At 43.6% G+C, this 25,610-nt stretch overlaps 1 protein-coding gene across 2 annotated transcripts in view; it reads right to left on the bottom strand.

Annotated features, from left to right (window-relative positions):
- The window catches only part of CSNK2A2 (casein kinase 2 alpha 2), a 39,336-nt gene extending 15,943 nt beyond the window's left edge, over window positions 1-23,393 (bottom strand). Inside the window, exons 1-4 of one of the 2 annotated variants that reach the window (XM_036750366.1) lie at window positions 23,194-23,393; window positions 22,253-22,364; window positions 13,240-13,341; window positions 11,018-11,068 (exon numbers count right to left, since the gene is read on the bottom strand). In XM_036750366.1, coding sequence (XP_036606261.1) covers window positions 11,018-11,068; window positions 13,240-13,341; window positions 22,253-22,364; window positions 23,194-23,297 — 369 coding nt within the window. In that variant the 5' untranslated portion in view covers window positions 23,298-23,393. The remainder of the gene's footprint in view (window positions 1-11,017; window positions 11,069-13,239; window positions 13,342-22,252; window positions 22,365-23,193) is intronic. The other variant, XM_036750368.1, reaches the window with a different exon arrangement.
- Window positions 23,394-25,610: the final 2,217 nt, after the last annotated feature.

Here is a 25,610-nt window from a genome sequence, read left to right as displayed (position 1 = left end):
CTGAGACTTTCTATATCATACCTCTTCAGGTACAAAGTCCCTACAAGATTTATCACCAGGATCTAGAGAGCTTCCAGGGAAAGTTCAGAAACCAACAGCAAAAAGCTAATGTACTTCACACTTTCTGAGAAGAGGGAGAGAATAAAAAGTTCATTGGAGGAGGGAAAAAAGCCACCAGGAGTAATGAAGGACCCTGCCTTTTCTCTTTCCCACCATCTTTACTTGCAAAACACAGAGGTAACTTGGGCCCCCTAAAGCAACACCACAAACCACAATTTCAAGAGATTTTCTGAAAACTTGTCTAAAAATGTGTCCAGCTGTCTAAAAATGTTCTGCAAAGTTCAGGCTTACCCATTCAGTCTTCTCTTTCAATGTGTCAGTTCCCCCAAAAAGTATGTTTAAAAATTCCTGACAGCTTATGAATGCAGTCTTTCCACAAATGCAATGATTATAAGCTGCCCCACGATAGACAGTATTGAAAACTTCATGTGCCACCTAATTCTCCCAGTTGCTCCTAGCCCTATATGGCACCACAGTTCATTTAAGAACATTCACAATGAGTTGCTAAGTTGATTCTTGAGGGTACATCACTGGCTTACTTGGAACTGTGTTAACTAACTGCGGAAACTGTTTGAAGAAAAGACACAAACTGCAAAGTTGGGGCTGCTTTAGGGATTATGAGGCTGGCACTGTAAACCTGGCAAAAGCCAAGTAAGGCACTTTCCCAAAATTCCTCTTCCCTCCTATCCAAATCATTCTCTAGAGGGAAAGAGATGAGTAAGGGGCCATGGTTGAGAAGAGAAGTTGAATAAAGTGTTTCTGGCAGAAAAGGGATTTTTGAAGAGGAGCCTTCAGATTAAGCAATCACAGGCTAATATGGCATAAAGATGGAAACATGTATTACTCATGGTCCACCAGACACATCTCTACCTACAACAGAAAATAAATTGATTCTAGGTTCCTGATGGGAATTTTAGTCACTCGAATGCTGTAAGAGACGAGAGAGACATTCAAAGATTCAATTCATTCTAGTCACCATATAACCCAGTTAGAAACACCACTGATATTTCTGCTACCTTATTACTTACAAAGGGATTTTCCCTAAAGGCCCAGGGATTCAGACACAGCTAACGTTGCTTTGTTCCCCTCGACTATACTTATGTGTTAGAGGGGAAGCTGAGTTTGTGTGTAACAAAGCTACAAAAGAACACCAGTATATCATTCAAAAATCCAAAGAAAACAAGTTCAGAAGGGGTCAGAAGGCAATTTTGTGACTGTTTTGTTTTATTCAATATGCATTTTGAAAAATGACATAAGTTCAGTTTCTTATAAATTCTTATAAATCCTCCTTTTCGCTTTGTATTTTAAAGTGTGTTGATGATTAAGTTCATAATAAAGACAAATTTTTAAAAACTGAACTACTTCCTATGTTATAATTCGCTCAGACTCGGCATTTTATTTATCATCCTACAATGTAACATATCAGAACCTCCATCAAACTTAGCCTGTTCCACTCTCCACACAGAAGAATGTTATGGATTTGAAGAAGTCACTCCATTTCTACCAGCAACTATTTTCTCCAAGAATCAAATCTCTATCAAGCTTAAGATGAGCATCTCTAAATGTCTTTTAAAATAAGGAGAGATTCATTTGAAGCTTAGTGAAATAATTTTATTTTAAAGACAGTTGCCAACTTCAGACATGTTGGTTTCAACTCAAGGGAACTGAAGATCCCTTATCAGTAAAGTGGAGATGACTGAGGAACCTCTTCCACACTAGAGCTGCATCTCCACAAAGCCCCGAAGAAGAGTCACGTAGAACATAAGGACATCACCACCTTTGTCTAAGACATGGCAGCCAGTCTTTATTCCTAACTTGGCACTACACAGTGGGATTCCAAGTCATCTCCACCGTATATCTGGGTAAATGGCACAAATCATAAGATAAATGTCATCAGCCTGTTAAAGTATTATTTATATCTATGCAAAATGGTGTTTATTTTATTAAACACAAGGCAGTAACAATTTTATCCTCCATATAACATTTAACTAGCACCTCCACTATACTAAGCACTTTACATTTATCATCTCATTCGATTTTTGAACAATTCTTTGAGATAGGTGCTATTATTAGCCTCATTTTACAGTTTAGGAAACTGAGGCAGGGAGAGGTTTGGCTTAGGTGACTTGCTCAAAACCACACACCTAGGAAGTATGAGGCCAGATTTGAACTCAGGTCTTTCTGACTCAGGTTCAGGTCCAGGCTCTATCCACTGTGTCACCAATTACAGAAAGCATGTTCATCAGGGTCGAAAATCCCTTCCTTAGCTTAGTATTCAAAGCTCTAAAGTTCCCTAACTAAGGAACTTTCTTTGCCATACATAAGCCCTTCATACTCCAGCCATGTGACTTTAGATCAGCGTCCCTCAAAAACCCCTTGAGTTCCCTACTTCTGTGTTGGGTTCTCTTGCTGTTCAGACTGTTCTTCCTTTCCCGTCCCACATACCCATTCATCAAGGCCAGTCCCCATGTCCATTTCCCAGACAACTGCAGCCAGACAGACGTCCTCTCCCTTCACTTCGCTTTTAATGCCTTATATCACTGATTTGGCACTGAGGATATTCTGACTTTTATGTGTATCAAGTCAGAGCAGGGAATAGTCCCCCATGGCCTGCAGCACAGCACCTTGTACATCTCAGTAGGTTTTCATGACATAGCTCTTCTGGGTTCTCTTCCAACCTGTCTGGTGAATCCTCGGCTCCTCTGGTGGAACTGAGTGTCCCAAGGCTTGATCCTGTGCCCTCTAATCTGCTCCCTCTGTACTCGGTGATCTCATAGGCTCCCATGGATTCATATACCATCTCTACACAGAATGATTCTCAGATTAATCTAGTCCTAACCTCCAGTGTTACAACACCAACTGCCCGCTGGTTATTTTGAATCAGATGTCTTAGCAATGTCTTAAACTCATTATGTCCAAAAATGAAGAAAATTCTCTTCTTCCTCAACCCTTCCCTCTTCCTAACTTTCCTATCACTGTCAAGAGCACCCAGCGCCCCAGGATCACAACCTAGATGTCATCCACAATTGCTCACTCTCTCCCCACCTCATATCCAATCTGTTGCCAAGTCCTCTTTAAGTCCATTCCTACCACCACCCCCCAGTGCAGGCCTTCATCACTTCATTCCTGGACTACTACAATGGCCTGCTGATGGGTCTGCCTGTTACATCCAATTCATCCTCCATTAAGCTACTAAAAGTGACCTTCCTGAAGCCCAGGTATGACTGATACTCACCTATTCATTAATTATCTCCAGGATCAACTGTAAAATCTTCTAGCTTTGAAAGGCCTTCATCATCTGTCCTGCTTTCCCAGAAGCCTTTCCAGTCTTCTTATACCTTACCCCCACTATGTACTCTGTGATACAATGACATTGGCTTCTTTGCTGTCCCTCACACGAGATGCTCCCAACTCCACGCATTTTCGCTGGCTACTTTCCATGCCTGGAACTCTCTCCTTTCTCACTTCCATCTCATGGATTCCCTAACAGCACAGTTAAAAATCCATCTTTTGCAAGAAGCCTTTCCCAGTTCCTCTTAATGCTAGTCTCTCTATCATCCTCAATTTATCCTGCCTGTACAGCATTAGTACATAGATGTTTGCATGCTGTCTTTCTCATTAGAATGTGAGATTCCTGAAAGCACAGACTACCTTTTGATTTTTCTTTGTATCCCCATCACTTAACATAGTGACTGACATAAAGGAGAAGCTTAATAAATACTTGCTGATGATAGTTGATACTCACTGTTCAGTGGGTCAACAGAATTAATAGCATTCTGTTCTATGACTAATACTATATGATTAGAGAAGGAAACTATTTTTTATTTTTAGATCTAAGAAATTCAAATCTTAAGTTAAATTTTCAATTGAAACTATAAAATACATTCATTTTAAGAGATGATTGAAGATGAGAATGAAGGTGAAAAATACCTACTATGCAGACTGTAATATAACTGAGTACTTATATACACGACACACGCCACAGTTGTACAAATGGGTCCAAAATTGAAAAGTGGACAGTGGGCTGTACTGCTTTTGGGGAAATTATACTAGCTGAGCCCCCAAATAAGCCCATTTTTAATCTACCACTATTCTTCTGGTGATACTAGATGACTACAAACCACTGAAAAACGATAACCCAACAATTTCAACTGGCAGTCATCAAAAAGGTAAAAATGGCATAACAGATTATCCAAGAGATGTATCATTAGAAAAGGTGAGCCAGAAAGAAGGAAAAAGCAAGGACTAGAGAAGGGCAGCCTGAAAAATACATGAGCACCCTCACGCTAGAAGCATGTTCAGTAGACACCCCCCCTCCCCCAGGAGGATTCACGAGAAGACGTGGCTAAGAGATGCACAGGATGAGACTGTGTGGATGGGAGCATCCATACCCACAACATCACTGGACACTGGAAGTTCAGAAGAGTTTAGCAGCCCTCAATTTTCCTAATTTTACATCTCAACTGCAACATTAAATGTTTAATGGTTACTCAAAACAACGAAATCAATTAAAATACAACACCAATAACATTAATTTGTGGTTTTCTAAGTCATGTGGGATGAAGAGATCTGCTTCTATTTGTGCTTAAACTACCCATCAAATGGACTGACTATACTGGTCAAAAATCTCTTAAATTCCATCAAGATATAATTAGTATAACCAGGGTTTTTTTTTTCCAGAGTCAGAGTTTACATAGTTTAACTTTAATTTTGTTCTGGTCATATTATGCTGTTAGTTATCTAGATTTCTTGTAAAATGGCAGCCAAAAATCTTGCCTCTACATCTTAAAAAGTGACTGAACTGCAGAGCCAATAGTCACATGTCTGTAAATGTTAAGCAGTTCTCTTTCCAAATGTTTAAACTTTCTTTGAAATTTAATCACTGATTTATTTGGCTAAAGATTTGAGGGAAAGCCACACTACACTCAGCAAATCTGCCCTACAATTTATTTCTATCAAAACAAAAGTTGTAATGAAAGGGTGTAGTGAGGGTTCATATACACATAATCCATACAGGCAGCCCTGGGTCCCAGCCTTCTCCTGGGTCTGGGGTCTGTCACAGCACAATCTTGCCCAGAGCTACAGACTGCAGTGGCTACATTCTGGAACCTCCTGGACTCTGGAATACATAAGCTACTTAAGAACTTTTTACAAATGAACCAGCTAAGCTTAAGGCAGGCAAAGACCCATATACGTACAAAGATGCCAATCATAAACAAGTCGGACCTGGATACAAATCCAGGTTGGTACAATGCTTTTGGTGCCTACTGGCTGCACTTCAGGAGGCCAATTCTCACTCAGCAGCCTGCATCAATTACTCAAATGACTTTCTCCTCCTATAAATATCAAGTAAAATGATTCAACCAACTTCAACATAATCTGCATGATACGTTTAGATTTTAAAACAGAAACATTAAAAATAAAGACAAAGTCTCCTATTTCATCTAACTTCCTTTTTTCTGCTTTTTCAGATTTAGGCCCCAGTTTTTAAAATGAGGCTCATTTCAGATATAAAGAAGAGACAGTAAAGAGACTATGGAAAACCAAATTTACTTTAAGTTCATGTGCAATCTCAGCTATGGTACCTGCTACAACAAATAAGTTTTGTACCCTTGGGTAGTTTTAATTAGGAAAACTGATCTGTCACTACTGAACACTGAGTTCACAATGTTGTCCCCCTCTTCCAGCCAGTTGTGAGGGATCATTTATAAAGCCTGAACGAAAGGAGCAGAGACAATGGCAAAGGCCTTGGTGGGGACATTTCTTAAGGCAAGCCCTTCTGTCCCAAACCAAACACGTCTGTGCTTCCAGAAGGGCATTACCAAAAGAGAGAAATAATATAAAAGGATATAAAATGGGATACATTCCCTTTGCAAGTCAATTTAAATTGTTCTTGCCCAGTTCCTTGGAAAGTATAGGCAAAGGATCAATTAGGGAAATACATTAGTTCAAATAAAGACCACACTTTCCCTCTTAAATCTAGTTTGTGTAAAATGTGAATGTGACAACCAACGTGATCTTATGATACTGAAAATGACAGGTGATATTTAGAACACTAATCCTGCTGCCAGATCAAGACAAGAGTAACAAACTGTGAAAATGGAAAGAGAAGTGATTTAAAAATAGAACTTATTTGAATGGGAAGAAATGTAAAAAACACTTGCATGGTAGTTTTGCATTTTCAAAGTATACTCATCTATCATCTATCAAAGAAGCCTCATTTTAGAGGCAGAGAAGTTGGCCCCACACAGTGTAACAAATAAGTGCTGAGGGGAGTGAAGACAGGGGACTGAAGCCCTAAGATCAGAATTTTTTCATCCTCTTAATGAGAAGAGGTATCTATCAGTCTCTGGCCATGTCTGTCATGGAAGTGTGAGATGGAGGGAGAGAGAACCTGGCTTCGGAACCAGTGTTTGGGTTGGAAGCCCAGCCTGTTTACTTACAAGCTACCTGACCTCAGACTAACTGCTTCTTCAATCTCAACCGGCTGCCTCCTCTGTCAGAAAGGACGGAGCTGGAGCTGATTTCTTAGGGTCTCTTCAGCTTCCACTAAGAACTCACATTCCTATTAGTAGCCCTTTTAAGATTTGCTCAATTTTTTCCCTCTCAGCCCTATAAGGCAAGTAGAACACATATCATCCAAATTTTACAGATGAAAAAACTGAGGCTTAGACATTAGGTGACTTGCCAATGGTCACGACAATCCACATCCTGATGTCCAGACTCTCAGTGCAGTATTCTGTTCCCTAGGCCACAGTACCTCTCCATCTGATTATGATACACAGAGGTGCCACCCAAAGCTCTGCACTACTTTTCCTACAATTATCAAACAGCAGCTTTCCCATACAGGTTAGTTTCAGAGGCTCACTGAGGCCAGGGCCTCCTTACGTATCCACAGTGACTGGGCCCAAGAGGATCCTCAAGTCAATAAATGCCAGGTCCCCTCCAATCATTCTGATTTAAGTCTTCGGGTAGGGGAAATCTCAATTTGATCCATAGGCTCATACTCAGGAGGGCTCCTTAGTTCAGAATTGCAGGCCCACAATGGCCAAAGAACAGACTCTAAGCTTAGGAGTGTCTCTCTCAGCCATAGTCCACCCACTGGCAAATTCACAAACATATGCTGAGGTTGTATGTCTCTGTTTCTGTCTGTCTGTCACATGCACAAACCACAAGGATGCTCAGGTATTCCAATGGACCTTGGAAGGGAATTAGAATATAGCAAAATTGCAGCTAGAATTGCAACTTAAGCAATGCATATGTAATCTACAGAACCAAAGTGACTCCCAGGTCAACAATTCTACCACCTTAAATAAGTTAAACAAAATCTAATCAATGCTAACGGAAACAGGTAAAGATAAAAGTCAACGTGTCAACTACAAGCGTCCAATTGTAAAGTCTTCAACCTTCTATCTTAATAACCTTAAGTTGAAATATGTTTCTTGGTCCTAATAACACGCTTTAAGAAACTTTAGATTATACAACTTGGAATAATGTTGACCATGCTTTTGGGGTATAACTAGTTAATATAAAATTCAAATCAAATTTAATATAAAATAGCCTAAAAATGTCACTCTTTTCCTTAAAGTCCTTTAAGAAAATCACAAGAGTGACACACTAACACTTTTTTTCTAACTAAATAAAAGAATCTAATTATTAAAACTGGGAAAATGCTTCCCTGGCCTTGCTCATTTAAATCCATTCCAATCATACTGCTACTTATCTTCCCATTCAATGTCACAAAGATGCTGGCATTGTCCCTAACCCTTAGGTCTTTTTCTTCCACAATTCAAGGCCTAAGCCAAACTATCCCATGTCTTTATTGTTGAGCTTTGTTCCCTATCATATGTGTTTCTTTCTAATTTTATCCAACATTTGTTGGAGAATTTCTCCAAATTGATTTAGTATTGTTTTCCAAAATACTAAGATGCCCACCTAATAATGTTAAGTGACATGTTCAGGCTTCCAGATCATCAATAAAGATATTGAAAATAGTGGTCTCTGCAATTTATCACTGTGGGACCACCTGACGTGTCCCCTCAAGCTAACAGTGAACCACTGGTAGCTTTGGGATGCTGCTGTTATTAACCACTTAAGAGTGGGGCAAAATCACGTTTGGCTGAAAGACCATCATGACAACAAATGGTCTGCCATGATTTGCTCTCCCAAACCCACCTCTGCAACCTCATATTCTAGTTTTCTAGGTGACGAAACATTGACTGACAACTTATTCTAGTGATTTCTCAAGTCCTGATGTTAAACTGGAAGAGCTGTCATTTCTACATAAGAATATTCTGAACAGTCTAAGCCAGGAACCAGGCAGAATAGGTAATAAAGGAAAGATCTATCTGTAAATATTCCTAATAACCCAAATGATTAATTACAAATAGACTGTAATCATCCTCCATAGGCTCTCAAATGATGTGAATCTTTAGCCTTGTTTTCTTTAATGAGACCAACTTAACCTTGCTGAAATTATTCTGTTTGAATATGATGAAAATAGGAAGAAGGAAGAAAAAAAATTTACCATTTCACACCAAAGGTGAAGAGCTCCTAGGGAATTCTAGCTCTATAGTTTCCTAAATCTTCTGTTATGAGGAATTCATGAAATTTCATAGCATTCAAAAAACTGGCCATGTGTCTCAGAAGTCATCAGCTAATTAATTATCCTGTCAACTTGAAAGAGCAAGGTGATTTATGAGCTGACGAACAAGATCTCATTAAGTAGCCACAGAGAGTTGTCTGTGGCATCTTAATACTGCAAGATCACACTAAAAACCTTCTGTTAAGTCCACTAAATATCTCCAAAAAAAGACCTAGTATCACTAAAGGCACTTAAGAGTTGGTGTGCACATACATGTATGTGGATATGTATATCTTGACATGCTGTGAATAGACAATGAACAGGACCCAAAATTGAACAGAAGAGTAGGCTAGCTAGGTTGTCTTTGGGAAATTGTGCAATATTTACATTGACTCCAAGCTTTTCCCTGAAAAAAAAAAAAGCCTGTAATTTTTAAGACAAATATTCTTCCAGTGATGTTATATGTCTAGGAACAAATGGAATATCACAGTTTCTAAAGACTTATAGTTGCAAGTCAACCAAGAGGCTATACCTCTTATATGATGGTCATTAAACAGGCTGCAAGACAGTGTATATGAAGAATTACTCAGAAGTGTAAAGGCTCTAATCTAAGACACTGAGAACCAGAAAAGGAGGAGATCTGGTCGTGGACCAAGAGGAAAAGCCAAGTATCATTGGTGGCTGGCCCACCAGGAAATGCTTCCAGTGTGTCAGGTGGAGCCTCTGAGGAAGTGTTGCGTGGAAATATGCATGATGACTGTCCCAGCACCTAAGACAGTATGGCCTGGCTGGGATCTGCACCACTACAGCATCCGCCTAGTGGGATTCAGAAAGCTCTTGAACACCTGGCACATCAAAAGATTCTTTCTTTCATATTCCCACTCACGACAGATCAAAAATGCGATTAACCGTATGTCAGTAAGAATTCTCTAAGACCCCTTTGAGAGAAGAAAGGGGAAGGGGCAGCAGAGAGCTCATTGTTTTGGAGGAATTGTTCACTATTGAATGTTTCACATTTACAAAGCAAGCTTAAATGGAAAAGCTGTTATAGTTGGGGAAAGTTGCATTGTGTATTATGTGAAATTTGTCAACAGGTTATTATGTGGGTGTTCTTCCTTACTTTTTGTAAGGAACCTTACAACTAACCTTACCTTACAGAGAAGACTATTCTAAGGAAAATTTAACGTAAGGATTAAATCCTTTTATTCTCACCAGAAATCAACATATCCAATAAATACCAAAGCATTTCAACTGTCGATCCACCTCAGTCCCCTTTTCAATCATGGCAACCACAACAAAACAGAATCCTCATATTCACTAACACAGGATTAGCAGAGTAAACTCATATCAATCACTTATAATTTTGCCATTTGCCTCCAAAAACTGAGACTTTTTTTTTCAAGATTAACTCAGGTTCTTACACGGTACTTCTAAGAGGTCCAGTCTGCTCCAGACTTGCGATTTCATGGGCTTCGGCAACTCTCAGTTTGGAAACTCCACCAGCCAATGTAATATTGCAATACAATGTAAATTGTATCTTATAATCTTGAAGTTGCCTGGGGTACTATGAGGTGAGTATGCATTAAAAGCAGGTCTTCTGATTACCCTATGCCACGTTGTCTCAATAACAGCTGATTAGACAAAGTGTCATCATAAAGAGACACGTGTTTAAGCTAGAACCTCCATCTCATGCTCCTAACACACAACAGGAGGGTTTTGGAGTCTGAATAAACCCCAAAAGCCACCAATATACAAGTTCCCTAATTTCCAAAGCCTGCAAACCATGGCTTGAAGGAAGACATACTAAACACACATGTACAAATACATTCGTATCTGCTTTGAGTTTAATATGCAATACATTCTTTCTAATCAAAAATGAGCCCTGTGTCAGTCCATGGTTATCATCACTCCATACTAGCCCCACTGGATTTCTGTACAGATCGAAGCTACGTCTCTATCAACAACTTGGCCAGAAATAGACCATCACAGCAGGGGGATTATCTTAGTTTGAAGACACAGCAGAGCAGGCAAAGCTATATTAAGAGTGGGAGGGGTGTGAGTAATTTTTTGAAATGCAATAACCCTTCTCATTTTTCTGTATCTTCTAACTACTTTCAGTGGTTACCAGGAGGAACAATAATTGGACTGTTTCTACTTTGTTTGTTACTCTGTGAAGGCCCTGACCTGTTAGCCAGACAATCACAAAATGTGGGAACTCATCGATTTTATTATTTCCTACCATCATCAATTACAGCCTTTCCAGTCCTTCCAACATTTGAGTTCTGGTATATCTAAAATACATCCTCCTTTCTGAGTCATATACCTAAGAGATAACAAATGAATTTCCATAGATACGTAGAGATATATACTCACCTTAAAATCTGTATTATTGATGTATTCAAACACCAAAGCTGGAGTCTTTGACTGTAAGAGATAAAAGTGATTTTTTAAAAAAATATAGTTTGCTTTTACCACATGCTCCCAAGTTCCCACTTAGATTCAAAACTACAATGCTTTGGAATCTCAATGAAGAGTCCATGCCATCAGCCTTGGTTTCACAATTCTGATCAGAATCAGGGCTTAGTTGGGCAAGAATGTGCTTGAGGAAAAGCCATACCAAAAGAGTGCCTAATGAAACCTGCCTACTGTTCCTGATTATCAATAGACTTGGCCCCATTAGATTAAAAATTGCACTTCTCAGCATTACCACTTGGTGACCAGAAATGATATTCTAAATGTTATATCTTGGCCCATTCAGAGTAAATCCAAAAAGTTGACGGTTATTCTGGATTTTGTCTAGAAAGTGTTCAGTGAGCTAAAGCAGAAAATTACACCCTTGGCTAAGAAAGACTAGATTTTTGGACACTGCTGGACTTCATGTGGCACAGGTGATGTGGTGATGAAAAGCTGTGCATAATTGATGCTGTATCTAGTTAATGAGGTCTTGAGAATCTTTGCATAAAATGAACAACCACCCCAAAGCTGTAGTCTAAATCCTGATGTTCATGTACCAGGTTTGTTCAAAGCAAAATAAAAGAATGACCAACTTGAATCAAGTTATTTCTCAAATAGAAGGAAAAAAGCAGACGTTATAGTTTAGAAAGGGAGAGAAGAAAAGAGAGCAGTCATGAAAAGCTCTATAGCTAGCGTCTGATCTGGAGAGAAATGGGCAGTAGTCACTAGGGATCTAAACCCCTTCAAGGTCCAGAATGAGCCCAACAGTGGCAGCAAGAACTAACAGAGAATGACTCACCACTAGCACCAGCAAGGTGAACTAAAGAGTCCACTTCCTCCTCGTCTACCACTACCATAGGTCTGGAGACTGGCGGATGGCTATTGCTTTCTTAGCTAGCCCAACTGCAATGATCAGGAGCTGCCTGGGCCAAAGCCAGTGTGCTTGCTGGGCATTCCTGGAGACGAGAATAGTCTGAGGATTCTGTTTACCTCTCAGGCCCATACTAATGTCCCCTACCAAGGATGAATGAATGGGACACAAGTATAATCTCCAGCATTCTGCATATGGTTAAAGAACCACTAAAGTGGGTCCACAGGAGAAAAGAAATATGGTACAGGATGGCTCACTAGGAAAATCAATTTCATTTAAATCCACACTGTATGACATGGAGTTGTTTTTAAATGTGACAATCCTGTGGCAGGCATTGATTTCTGGAAGTATTAGAACTAGGCATTAATAGTGACCACTCTCTCAGGGAGACAGCTTTAACTCAATGCTGTATCACAAAAATCCCAGCTATACATGCTATCATTTTAATTCTCTAAGCTTCAAGAAGGCAGGTACTGTATTTTATTAAATCTCTGTATCTTCCTAACACCCAAGCACAGTGCTCTATACACAAGAGGAAAAATTCACAAATGTTTGCTGCATTGAATTTAGCTTATCTTACCAATTGTCTCAGGCCTTTAAGAAAAAATGAACAGACTCCTTAATTTATTTAGTACACACCATAGATGAAGACTAGTAAATTTCTTCAAAGGAAATTAGGTTATTATGGAAAAGGAGAAAGTATAGGGATGTCTGGAGAAAAAGAGAAAAGCAAAAGAGAGGAAGAAATGATATGGAAGAAGTGAGGGGTTTCTTTAACAAAATAACTCAAAACTTAGTTATTTTACTAAAGAAACTAGTTCAGTGACATCAAATCTGAAATAGGTAAAAAAAAAAAAATTCTTGGGAATTTTCAGCAAGTATCTCAATTTCACCTGTAGAACATGTAAACCCTGAAATACTTGCAATATTGTTGTAGGATTGAACAGGATAAAGGACAGGGGTCTTATTTTCATTTGAAGGTGTTTCTCAAACTATGCCCTACGGAATCTAAGGGTTCCAAGAAAACACCTGTGGTAGGTGTATTCCGAAATGCTCTTTTCAGGTTAAAAAATCATTCAACAAAAAAGATGAGGAAGATTAGCACCCTCAGTAAAAGGCATTTCTTACCACAGCAATATTCTCTTTGGTTTTTAAAATAAGGCAGGCTGGTGAGGCCCGACTGAGGCAGAAGAAATCACTTGGATACAACCATAGTTTAAAAACATTTCACTAACCTAGCGTGGGACCCCAGAGCCCCGCAGGCACTTACCACCGGGTCTTTCACAGTGTCAATGAGCTTAATGATATTTGTTCCACCTCGAAGATTTTCCAGAATCTTAACCTCTCGTTTTATCTTCTTTTTCTTCACTGGCTTAAATACATAAGAGCAATTAGAAGTGAGACTCCTTTTGAAGTTAACTCTGGTTTACTTGTATCCTACACAACAAGGCTGCTGGACAAAACATTTCTCTAAACTTGAAGAAGGCAGAAGATCAAACAGCTGAGCCCATTAGAGTGAGTTTAAGTTCCAGGCCTTTGTAGCCTAGTGGTGGAGAGCTCAGGTGCCAGAGACCCTTAAACTCATCCCATTCAGGTCAATCTGAAGACTGATCTCCACATCTTGCTTGTTTGCTAGACAGACAAATGCCACCTGGAAAATCTTAACATCTCTACAAGTCTGAACTAGCAGGTGTGCATCCTATAGTCACAGACCCCCCCCCCAAAACTGAAAAAAGGTAGTAAGACACCTGTTCTTGCACTGGTTTATGCATGAGTATTTCACCTTCCAGCAAGTGGAGGTCAGTCCATTGCAATCCAATTTCACACTGGGGTGAGTCTCAGCTGCTGGCTCCTATGGACTTCAGATTTAGGATCTGAAGTCGGCAGCAGACCCGGTAAGCTCTTACACTGGATCCCATTTCTAAAGAAACAGATGTTGGATCAGCAAAAGAGAGCAGCTTTCACTATGACACTGACTGAAAACCTCTTCACATTCGGGATTCAGCAGGAGACTGCCAGCTGAGTAGCACGCTGACTCAAACGATGAGTTTCAGAGAGGAAAAACATTACCCCTACTCTATGTCCCCTTTTTTGGTGAGTGACAGACGAGGCCTCCAGAATGATACGTTAAACATGACTACAGAGTGCAAAGCACACCACAAGCAGGGGCACAGTCTCTACACATGGCAGAAGACAATTTTGCAAAGATGTGTATCTGTGGGAACAACAAGCTAAGAATGAGACATCAACAGCCATCCATACATCTGCACAGGCAAACAGAAAGTGATGCCAACTGGCTGGCCACAATGCTACAAAATGTGACTAAAATATTCCGTTCAGGTGAACTTGGTATACATACATGCCAAAGGGACAGCCACCAATTACATGCATCTCCTGATGGTATCCATGATATAGTTCATAGAGCTAGAGTGGGAAAGGACCTCAGAGACCATGCAGTTCAACCCCCACCCTTTTATAGATCAGGAAACCTAGGCCCAGGGAAGGTATATGATTTGCCCATGGTCACAGCAGGCAGGGATTAAGGATCAGAAGCAGAGCTTGAACCTGGGTCCTCTGACTCCAGAGAACCAGTGCTCTTTCCACTGCAGTCAGCTGCCTTAGCTGTAGTTTACCATAGTGCTAAAATCCACAGTAGCCCCCTCCCCCACTCCATTCGCACAGTCAGAAGGAACACCTGCCCCCAGGGATCAACGTGTCAATGAAAATGAGCTCCTCCCTACAAAGGCTGCAGTCCAATGACCTACAGAAAGGGGCCTTTGGCCTATAAATTATTCAGCACATGCTAACACAACAAGCAATGCTTTTCAAAGGAAAGCAACTCGTGGAGTGGTCATCTGGCAGTAGAAGACAGCAAGGAGCCTCCTAGAAATAACAGCAAAGAAAAAAGGATCTTTGCATCAACCTTGCCAGTCTATAACATTGTTACAGAAATACTATGCCAGCTGTAGGGAATGGTCCATTGAGTTAGATGCTTTAGCAAGGCTATCCCACACAAATAAAGAGCATAATGCAAACCAGATATTCTGAGGTAGTCTTTGATAAGCCCCTTCCAAGACCTCAAGTGCTCCATAAATCCTAGCCATTATTCCCTTAGTTAGCAACAAAGTGCTCCAGGACAGCCCATTTAAGATGAACACAAACATTCCTTTTCTGCCCATGACTTGAGTAAAACCTATTCACTTGCTTAGAATTTCAACTTTCAAATACCATCCTGGCAGTTGGGGATGGCAGCCCATACCTGGAAGGACTGGTGTGCAAAGGCAGGGCTGCATTTCCTTGGCTTTGTCCCTTCCCTAGAGAACCACCAGGTGACCCGTAGCCCAAACCAAAAGCCCTTTGGCTAAAAGGTAAGTACTGTGAAAGTGTAGGAACCTAATTTTTGGCCTGAATTAACCTGCGACTCCATCTAATCTTTGCTCAGCCCTTTATACTTGGGAGATGTTCCAGTAGCCAAACCACAAATGAGCTCCTTGGGAATGGTAACTTTAATTTTCCAAATGGAATTGGAGAGCATGACCATAGAAGAAAGTTAATGATTTTGCATTTCATTATTTTACAGGTCTTATAATGGAGCAGAGGGAGCTATAAAATTACCTTCTTCCAACTCCATACCAATGAAGGACCCGATCTGATAAGGTACCATATGGAAAAGACAAATTATTTCATTTTTTACAGATATGAGAATTCTTAATTTCTTGCCAGGAATCAACAAACCTATATATATATATTCACAATAGCCACTCAAAATTGAGACTATATAAAAAGGCTTCCATGGCAATCTCCTATTTCAGCCCCTCACTTCTGGAAAAATACTCCTATTTTAAGTTTTGTTATTCCATGTTTGATCTCAGCTCACAGAATTTCTGTTCAGAAAGTGTGAACCTAATCATTTTGGCTATTTTAACATAACACTGTATTTACTTAAATTTTAGTGAATAAAATGAGAAACAGTTAACTCAAACTAGCTACATAAGAGGACAATAGAGAACCAAGTACACTTTAAGTACAATATGCTTAAGTAAAATAGTTAATATACAGTTTAAACTCTGTAGAAAAACTCTTGAGAATGAGAACAAGTTTCCTTTTCCCGTCACCTGCCTGCCCTAGAACGTTACAAATCAACAACAAATCTGACCCTTTTTGTGTACAGCCTAATTCTAGGGACAGTAATACCACTTCTGCAGCTCTTGCCTTCCCCAATGTGAGGTTAAACTTTTTAAATGAGACCTATAGCAACAAAATGCAAATTTAATGACAGGCTATTAAGAAATGCAAAAGTTGAAATTCTTCAAGCAGCCCTAAGTAATAAATACTGACAGATTTAAATTCATGGGACATGTCAGTATAGTAAGACCTCCACTCTTCTGCATTGCTGCTGTTTCTAGGATAAGAGACCCACTCTTTAGGCTGGCCTGTAAAGCACCCCACAATCTAAGCCCTGCTTCATGTCCCAGGCTGCTTTGGTACACACCCAGCTCACTCCAGCCAAACCTGGTCTGCTACGGGCCTTTCCTGGCTGGGGCAAGCCATCTTGGGCCTGTCTCCCATGTCTGGAGTGTACTCTCTTCTGGACTACACCTTTGACTCCCTAGGTAAGCTTTGAGGGTCCCTCCAATAGGGATTCTTGGGGGATTTGTCCCAGTTGTTACTGCTCTCCTTCACTGGCTCTTTTGAAATTACTTTGTATTACTTGCTAAATACTTTGTATTTACTCATGGGGCATGCATGTTGCTTCTCCTTGGTAACATACAAGCTACTTGAAGGCAGAGACTATGTTTGCCCTTATAACCCTAACACTAATGGTGCAGTGTACGTGAGCTAAACCAAAAGGACCTACTACGTGTAAGGTACGAAGGATACGAAGACAAAATTAAAAAGTCTGTGCCCTCCGTGAATTTGGTATGGAGTTCGGGCCTTGGCTGACATGACCAGAGCTGACTAGTCCCTTCAGAGCTGCCCATCCTAAGGGCACACCCATAGGGAAGCATGAGGAGCTGACTTACGACTGGACACTAACAGCCAGGGTGTTTCAAACCAGCTGAGTTACTTTTATTTCACTACTAAGGAACCATCGATTACAACACCAAGGCATTCATTTCATCGCTGGCAACTGTGGAAAACAATGGCTACTAGGATGCAGCCTAATTTCAATTAATTGTACATTTACTAATTGCACAACCCAACTAGTTACATGAGGTCAGGACATTTCTAAAACTACTAAAAACAGGTTTCCTTTCACAAATTAAAGTTATTTTAGAAATTTGTACTAAAAAAAGAGGACTGTGACAACTTTACAACCTGGAGGAGAGACCTCCAGGTTCTCATGGTGTCCCTGGTGCCCCTGGGCACAGCTTCCTCACCTCAGAAGACCAGGGGCTTGGCCTAGGGGAGCTCCAAAGTCCTTCCCCAGCACTGGGAGCCCACAATTCTGAGACTTCAGGTCTAACAGAATCATTAAGAAATCCTCTAACTCCCCAAGTAATTAACCAGGGAGAATCGACTACTTTAAGAATCTAAATGCACACCATATTTCATACATGTGGTTCCACATTCTGCCAAGTATCTATGAAATCTTGTTTAAACTATCCAAGGCACCTTCACTCTGAAATCCCTGACAATGGTACTATTAGGAAGATAAGGCAGTGTTGCAATTTGCAGTCTTAAAGGGTTGCCTGGAAAAAAAAAATGATTTTTTGAAAACAAGATTCCACAACAGATTCAAATAGATACATTCTGACTATCCTGCTTTGGGTGGAGGTGGGGGGAACAGCCTTTGACCTACACAACGGGTTACCTATGTGAACGGGAAGAGAGAGAACTTATCATCAGGGAAAATAAAAGAGGAAAAAGACCACGCAGGCCTTGGAAGAGGGAGGTGGGTTTGACTGGTCCAAGGGGGCATCTCTCCCTGAGAGATCGAACCACTAACAGGGGTGCCCAGGCAGGGAGGGGGCTTCTATGAGGAGCCCCTTGGATTCCTACCATCTCTGTAAAAAGAACAAAAATGGTCATGCACTCAGAGAGCCAACAGAAACACTGGTTAGCTAGGCTGTTACCAAGAAAACAATTCCTAGACAATCTTAAAACAACAATTTCCTTGCCACCATACATGCATTTTTAAAAAATCCCCCTCCCAATGTTCAGCAAGGACAATGCCTTTGTCAATGTTCTGTGCCAATGCCAATTCACATAGGTGGTGCTCAACACCTGTCAACTGAAATCTGGGTCCCAGAGTTAGCGTCTAAGGCAGAATCTGGCCTCTCCCACCATTCCTTTATACACATCACCCTCACCTCTCTCACAGAATTCTGTATCACAAAACAAGGTACAAAAACCTCCTGGGATCTTCTTATGCCTAGTGGGCTGTAGGAACTTGTTGAGTTATTGGGGTTTCTTTTTTTGATCATTCCCTAAGTTTTAGCCCATGTCTCCACTGACTGATGGGGTAAAGGGGGGAAGAGGGTATCAACTTTTCACCTCATGAGTTCAGAATTCTAACACAGCTGGTTAGGATCTACATATGAAGGCAACAGGTGAGAATTAATAACTCCAAAGCAAGCCATACTTGGGATTTCACAAATGCAGAGAACTCCTGGTGTAGAAATGTCAAGATGAGAACCTGCTCTTCAGCAACTAAAGAGTAGCGTCAAACAGGTACAAGACGTGCTAAAAGCCCTGCCCAGAGTCACAGCACCAGGCTGAGTCCAAGGAGAGGCTCAAATCTAGGTCTTCCTGATGGAGGATGCACCGTGTAGGGCTAGAGCCAGGGATCTGTTCAGTGAAGTTTGGATTCAAAGGGCGGCACTTGAGGATCTAGAGAGCCACGTGGGGCCTGCAGGCTAGACTAGGCTGAGTGGGTTCTGTTCATAATAGCAGCTCCTGCTCCCATTTATGAGGCACTACAGTTTGGAAAGCACTCGGGGTGATTATCTCATTTGATCCTATCTACTCTAGGAGGGCAAAGGCTATTATTTTACAGACAAAGAAACTGAGGGTAAGAGAAGTCAAGTGGCTTCCCCCTGGGTCAATCAGTCAATAAGCACTGGTTAAGCGCCAATGGTGTACCATACTCAGGTTAAGCGCTGGAGCTGAAAAGAAAGATGGTCTCTCCCCTCAGGGAGCTCACGATCTAAAGGAGACAATAAGCAAACATATGCACAGACAAGTATCACCAGGGTCCCACAGCTGGTGTCCAAGGCAGAATTTGAACACAGGTCCTTCCTGATGCAGCCTCTTAAAATGAAACTGAGCAACTCTGCCACTTACTCACTGTGTGACCTTGGCTAAGTCCCTCCTCTCTAGGTCTCAGTTTCCTCATCTGTAAAATGAGGGGCTTAGATTTCATGGCCTGAGTTGCCTTCCAAATACCTACGGTCCTCTTCACTTTATAGAATACTGAAAAAGGCAGGCTTTTTTCTTAGGGAATCTACATGTTATTTTGTGCATTTCCCAGCTGTAGCTAAGTCACAGCTGGATCATTTGAAGAGGCAGCTTTTCTCAGGTCCCCCAAAATTAAATGCAGTTAGTCATTTACAATCGACTTGACTCTTCTCTAATAAATTATCAGAAGACACACCCCAAAAAGGGGGAATGTCAATTATACCTTGTATGTTAGTAGTAGGACATTTCGGAAACAAAGATTCTAACATTTTTCTAGTCATTTGAATCTAGCCTGTCAGACATACAAAGTCACTAACTTCACTGTAGTTTCTTTACCACGTGGGTAAAGAGGCATAAAATGTCAGGATTTCTGTGTAATGTGTTGTGTTGATTAGTGTTCACAAGGGGAGCCTAGGTGATCCTGACCCCATGCTGACAAAAATGTGATTGTCAAGAGGTTCCCATCCAAAGGATACTTAGCTAATAAGGCTCCCATCAACAACAGAACCAACTCTTAATCTGACACAATAAATACCATTTTGTGTTCTGATCCTATGTTAGGAAGCAAGAGATGCTGTAGCTTGGTAAGTAAAGTAGTAGACTAAAAACCAGCAAAAATGCAGTGTACTGTATTTTTTTCAGGTACAGAAAGAGCATCCTTTGGCAAGTTTCTCCACCTGTAAAAATAGTGTGTAGAGCTTCCATCTCACTAAGCTATTCTGAGAATGAACAGCAAAGTGTTTGGGGAGTGGGTATAATTTGCCCAGTGAAGCCAATACTCAATTATTATAAGCTCTATTGAACAAAACTGATTTTTAAAATAAACATTACTCAATTTGCAGGTAAGATTTATCTACAATCAAGTATTAGACTCTTCAAAGTAGTCAACCTTAAGATACTATATACATATTCCAATCAAGTTGCCATTTGCTCCAAACACTTTTGGAAACTCTAAAAAAAGCTTTCAGAACAAATGTCCTCAAAGTAAAGAAAATAATCACAAGGCATCTGGAGCCAATTCAAGTGAATGAGGGTGGGTGATCAAGTTGGGGAACAGCATTATGGGTTAAAAAAAATCTTTAAAGAAAAGAAGGTAGAAAAATGAGGTTGATTTTTTGGTCATGCTCACAGCTGGTTCTGGATGCAATCCCAAGAGGAAAGAGTTTCTAAAATGTTTTGTGCAATGGGAACATCCTTAGAAAAGGCATCTATAACTTGAAAGATGACTATTTTGAAGAGGCCGATACTTCCTTGCATTCCTTGCATCATGGTTATCCCTTGTGCTAACAAAGAGGAAAACTACCTTCCATCTATCCTGGGCCCTCCATAGTTGTGCCAAAGCACACGCTGCTCCTCCAGCAACAGGATGGATCACTGTTGGGAAACTGTGACCCACTACCCCCTCAATATTGCCAGAGTAGAAACTCAGGAATATACATCAACCCAGGATCATCATTCAGAGATAAGTACTAACACTAAGACATGAAAAATGTTTTAATCCTACTCTTAATTCTGCAAATCCACTCAAAATGCAACTGGAATAGGAAGGCATGGCTAACAGCTGAGCTCATTTCACTTAATTCCTTTTTTTTTTTTTTCGTAATTACTTGAATAAATCAGAACTGACCTGCCATGAGCACCCATTAGATTCCAAGAGTTTCTGTGCGGTGCCCCTAATCAAACATTATTATCACGAGCCAGTCCCAAATACACTATCAACTTGGGAAATTTCAGTCAAGTATTTGTTTGTTATGCCTATGCTGTGTGCTAATTACCTTATGTGGGTTATGTAAGAGTGAACAAAAAAGGTCCATGACTGTAAGAGCATGCCACTACATCTCCATTAAAAATGCCAAATTCAAATTGTTGTTTCAGTTCTTTTCTTCTGTAGTGTTGATTTCTGCCAGGAAAATAGCTACCATAGAGGCAACACTTGATTCCAGAGGGCTCCTCCTTCTGTTGCCAGTGTCAAGATTTATTCCAAATGAGTCCATGTTCCACTTTTCCTGACAAACTAATAAACATCCCAACACACAAGATCATGACCTCACAGCACATCATCCTCACAGCCAAACGTACGGGTTATGCTTCTGTGGCAGTTTTTCCCCACCTCTGACCAGCATCGTCCAACCTTTGAATCCATCTCATCGGCAGATGAAATTTCCTCATAAATAAGAACATCTATTAAACATAAATAATGATCAAGGGAACCTTGCCCAAAGGAAGGCCCAGGAAATAAGGCAACAAGTTTCTGAGGGCGATCTACTGATTTGGCAACTAAAAAACAGGTAACGGAATCCCACCTGAGATGTCTGCTAGGGGGACTCAGAATCTTTCCATTAATAACAGGCCCATTCCTAAAACACTAGGTTTAGATTTCATCCAAATTAGCCCAAGTTTGTCATTTTCTGGTGGTAAATAGAAAATGGGATGGAAAGATTAATGGAGGAAGATCTTTAGTTGGATGGAAAGCAAAGATTAGCTCTTCTGCATAATGAAACATCACTTCTTACACTGGAACATGGCAGTAAATGTTTTGTTGCTCAACTAGAAAACTACAATGAAATTTTAAATAAAATTTTAAAACCTAGGTGGTCGTGTGGATAGAGCACTGGACCTGGAATTAGGAAGACTCAAGCTAGACTTCTACCCCAGACACTTGCTAGCTATGTGATCCTGTGGGAGTCACTCAGCCTCTATGAGCCTGAATTTCCTCATCTGCGAAATGGGGAAACAGCTCGTGCTATCGTAAGGATGGTGAGGCTCAAATGAGATAAGACATATAAATGGCTTTGGTATCCTTCAAGAGCTACAGAATTATTGGCTATCATTACTCTTATTATAATAATCACAGGAGTACCATCAACAGGACACTGACTCACCTTGAGAATTTTTACAACCACTCTCTCATTGTTGGTGATGTTAATGGCCTCAAACACTTCACTATATTTTCCCCGACCAAGTTTCCGAACCAGTTGGTAATCATCCTGATTACTGTGAAGAGCAAGACACACATCTGAGTGACAGTGGTTTGGTGTTGTTAACTGAATCAGTAATCTCTTTCACATACACTTCACCCAGATAGAACCCCTGGAACCGCATTTAGCCACAATTCCTTCCCCTGGCTCCCTTCATCTGCTCCAACCCCCGACTCTAACTGCTACATGGCAGGCAAAGGGAGTAGAAAACTTATCAAAATGACCCTTGCTCCACTGGAAGGAGGAATGGGATAGGGACCCCAACTCTAACAAACGACTCTTCCTACAATTGGATGCAGGGGATGGAGTAGAACCCCCCCCCCCAACTGACCCTTGATCCACCAGGAGGGGGGAGGGGGTAAGAACCCAGACTCTAATCCCCCCTCCATTGGGAGGGGGACTAGGATAAGAACCCCGAATCTCATCAACCCTAGCTCCACTGGAAGGGGGAATGGGTAGGAACCCCAACTCTAATTAACCCTCGCTCCACTGGGAGGGGTAAGAACCCCGATTCTACTTGACCTCTCGCCCCCTTTGGAAGGGAACCCGGGTATGAACCCCGACTCTAATTGACCCTCCGCCCACTGGGATGGAGGACAGGGTAGGAGCCCCTACTCTACTCGGCCCTCGCCCCCCGGGAAGGGGTAGGGCACACGGGGCCTGCCCCCGGCAGCCTCCCCATTTCCGTAGCCCCCCCCCCCCCAGGCCTCTCCTCGGGGCACATTCCCTTCCCCCGGGTGCTCGGCCGCCCACCGCCCAGCCCAGCCGTGCCCCGCCGGGGGGGAGGGGGAGGGGCCGGGGGCGGCCCGGAGCACATGGGCCCGGGGCGGCGGCGGCTCCTTTACCCCCAGCTTGGGACGTGCGCCTCGTAGTCCCAGTACTCGCGGCTCCTCAGGCTGTTCACCTCGGCGTAGACCCGGGCCCTGCTCCCGGCTGCCGGGCCGGGCATGGCGGGCGGCGCCGGGCGGCAGCGGGGGGCGCTGGTCGGCGACGGCGAGAGCAAGGGCGGCAGGAGCAGCAGGCGGCGGCCCCGGGGCGCCGAGCGCAGGAACCCCAGCAGCGACGAGGCAGCGGCGCAGGCGAGGGCGGCGAAGGCGGGCGGCGGAGCCAGGCCGGGTCCGCGGGGGCGGGCTGCGGGGCCGGCCTGGCCGGGCCGCCCCGGCCCTGGAGCGGCCGGCGGGCGGAGGGCGGGGCGGGGCGGGCCGGCGGGCGGCGGCGGGAGGGCGCTCGCGCTGCGGCTCCGCGGCGGCTCCGGCTCCGCTCCGCTCGCGTCCCGCGCTCCTCGGCGGCGGCCGCACCGGCGGGGGCGGCCGGGAGAAGGGCGGGAGGCGGGCGGGGAGGAGGAGCAGCGACGGCGGCCGCGGCGACGGAGGCCAAGGAGGAGGAGGCGGCGGCGGCGGCGGAGGAAACCCGGAAAAGGGGCCGAGCTCGGCAGGAGGGGCCCCGGCGGCCCGCCCCGTGGGCCGGCCCCGCCCACAGCGCCCCCTGCAGGGAGGGAGGACGCGGCGCCGCGTCTCGGGCCGCCCGGCCCCCTGCGCTGGCCAGCCCCGCGGAGCCTCCCGCGCTCCTGGAAGGAGGCAGACGCTCCTCCCTGGGACCGCACCCCTCCCCCTCCAGCAAGACCCTCTTTCCCTGGGACCCCCACCCTAGCTAGGCGCTCCTCCCTAGCCCCCCCCCGCCCCGGCTAGGGGTGCTCCTCCCTCGGACCCCCACCCAGCAAGACCCTCCTCCCTGGACACCCCTCCCTCCCCCCCATCCCCCCACCTCCCCCTACCCCCCCCCACCTCCCCCTACCCCCCCCCCGCCCCGGCTAGGCGCCCCTCCCTGAGACCCCCACCCAGCAAGACCTTTCTCCCTGGACACCCCTCCCTCCCCCCCATCCCACCACCTCCCCCTACCCCCCCCCCCGCCCCGGCTAGGCGCCCCTCCCTGAGACCCCCACCCAGCAAGACCCTACTCCCTGGACACCCCTCCCTCCCCCCCCCACCAAGACCTTTCTCCCTGGACACCCCTCCCTCCCCCCCCCACCCGGCTAGGTGCTCCTCCCTGGGACCCCCACCAGCAAGACCCTCCTCCCTGGGACCCCTCTGGCTAGGCGCTCCTCCCTCGGACCCCCACCCCAGGCAAACGCTCCTCCCTCGAACCCCCACCCCAGGCAGACACTTCACCCTCGCGGACCCCGACCCCCCCAGCAAGGCCCTCCTCCCTCAGATCCCTCCCACGTGCTCCTCCCTTGGACCCCCACCCCACCCACCAGACTCTCCTTCCCTGGACACCCCCAGGCGCTGCTCCCTCGGATCCTCACCCCAGCTAGACCCTCCTCCTCTAGACCTCCCTCTCTTTGTCCTAGCCTTCTTGGCCACCCTTCTCCATATCCCATATACTCCCTGGCCACCCCTCCTTCTCTATAGACCTCCCAAACTCTACCTTCCTCTTCCCTAGACCTCCCAGCTACATCTTCCTATTCTCCTTCTCTCTCCCTTAGAGCTCTCAATCCACACTTCAGAATCATGATCATAGCTAAGTCAGCGGGCATTGAAGTGCTCACTAATATGCCAGGGGGGAAGGCAGGGCAATTGGGGTTAAGTGACTTGCCCAAGGTCACACAGCTAGTAAATGTGTCAAGTGTCTGAAGCCAGATTTGAACTCAGCTCCTACGGACTCCAGGGCCGATGCTCTACTCACTGTGCCACCTAGCTGCCCCCTCCCTTCCAGTCTTCTTATACCTTACTCCCCACCAAGTACTCTTCGATCCGGTGGTTCTGGTCTCCTGCCTTTCCTCCATCTCTCAGCTCTGGGAATTCTCTCTGACTTTCTGCCATGCCTGGAATGCTCTCCTTCTTCTGCTCAAGTACTGACCTCCCTGGCTTCCTGTAGGTCCCAACTAGAATCCCACCTTCTACAGGAAGCCTTTCCCAACCCTTCTTCATTCTGGTGCCTTTTCTCTCTTAATTATTTCCTACTCATTTTGTATGTACCTTGTTTGTCTGGGTGTGTTATTTTTTTTTCATGTTGTCTTCCCCATTAGATTTTGAGTTCATTAAGAGCAGGGAATGTGTTTTGCTTCTTTTTGTATTCCCAGCACTTAATACAGTGCCTAGTAGGTGTTGTTGTTCAGTCATTTCAATCTTGTCCCACTCTCTGTGACCCCATTTGGGATTTTCCTGGCAAAGATACTAGAGTGGTTTGTCGTTGCCTTCTCTGGGTCATTTTACAGGTGAGGAAACTGAGGCAAATATGGTAAGTGACTTGGCCAGGGTCA

This window comes from Trichosurus vulpecula, chromosome 3 (genome assembly GCF_011100635.1).
Source record: "Trichosurus vulpecula isolate mTriVul1 chromosome 3, mTriVul1.pri, whole genome shotgun sequence".
Taxonomy (NCBI): Eukaryota; Metazoa; Chordata; class Mammalia; order Diprotodontia; family Phalangeridae; genus Trichosurus; species Trichosurus vulpecula.
Note: the sequence above shows the minus strand (reverse complement) of the source record. Positions and strands in the feature narration are given on the sequence as shown.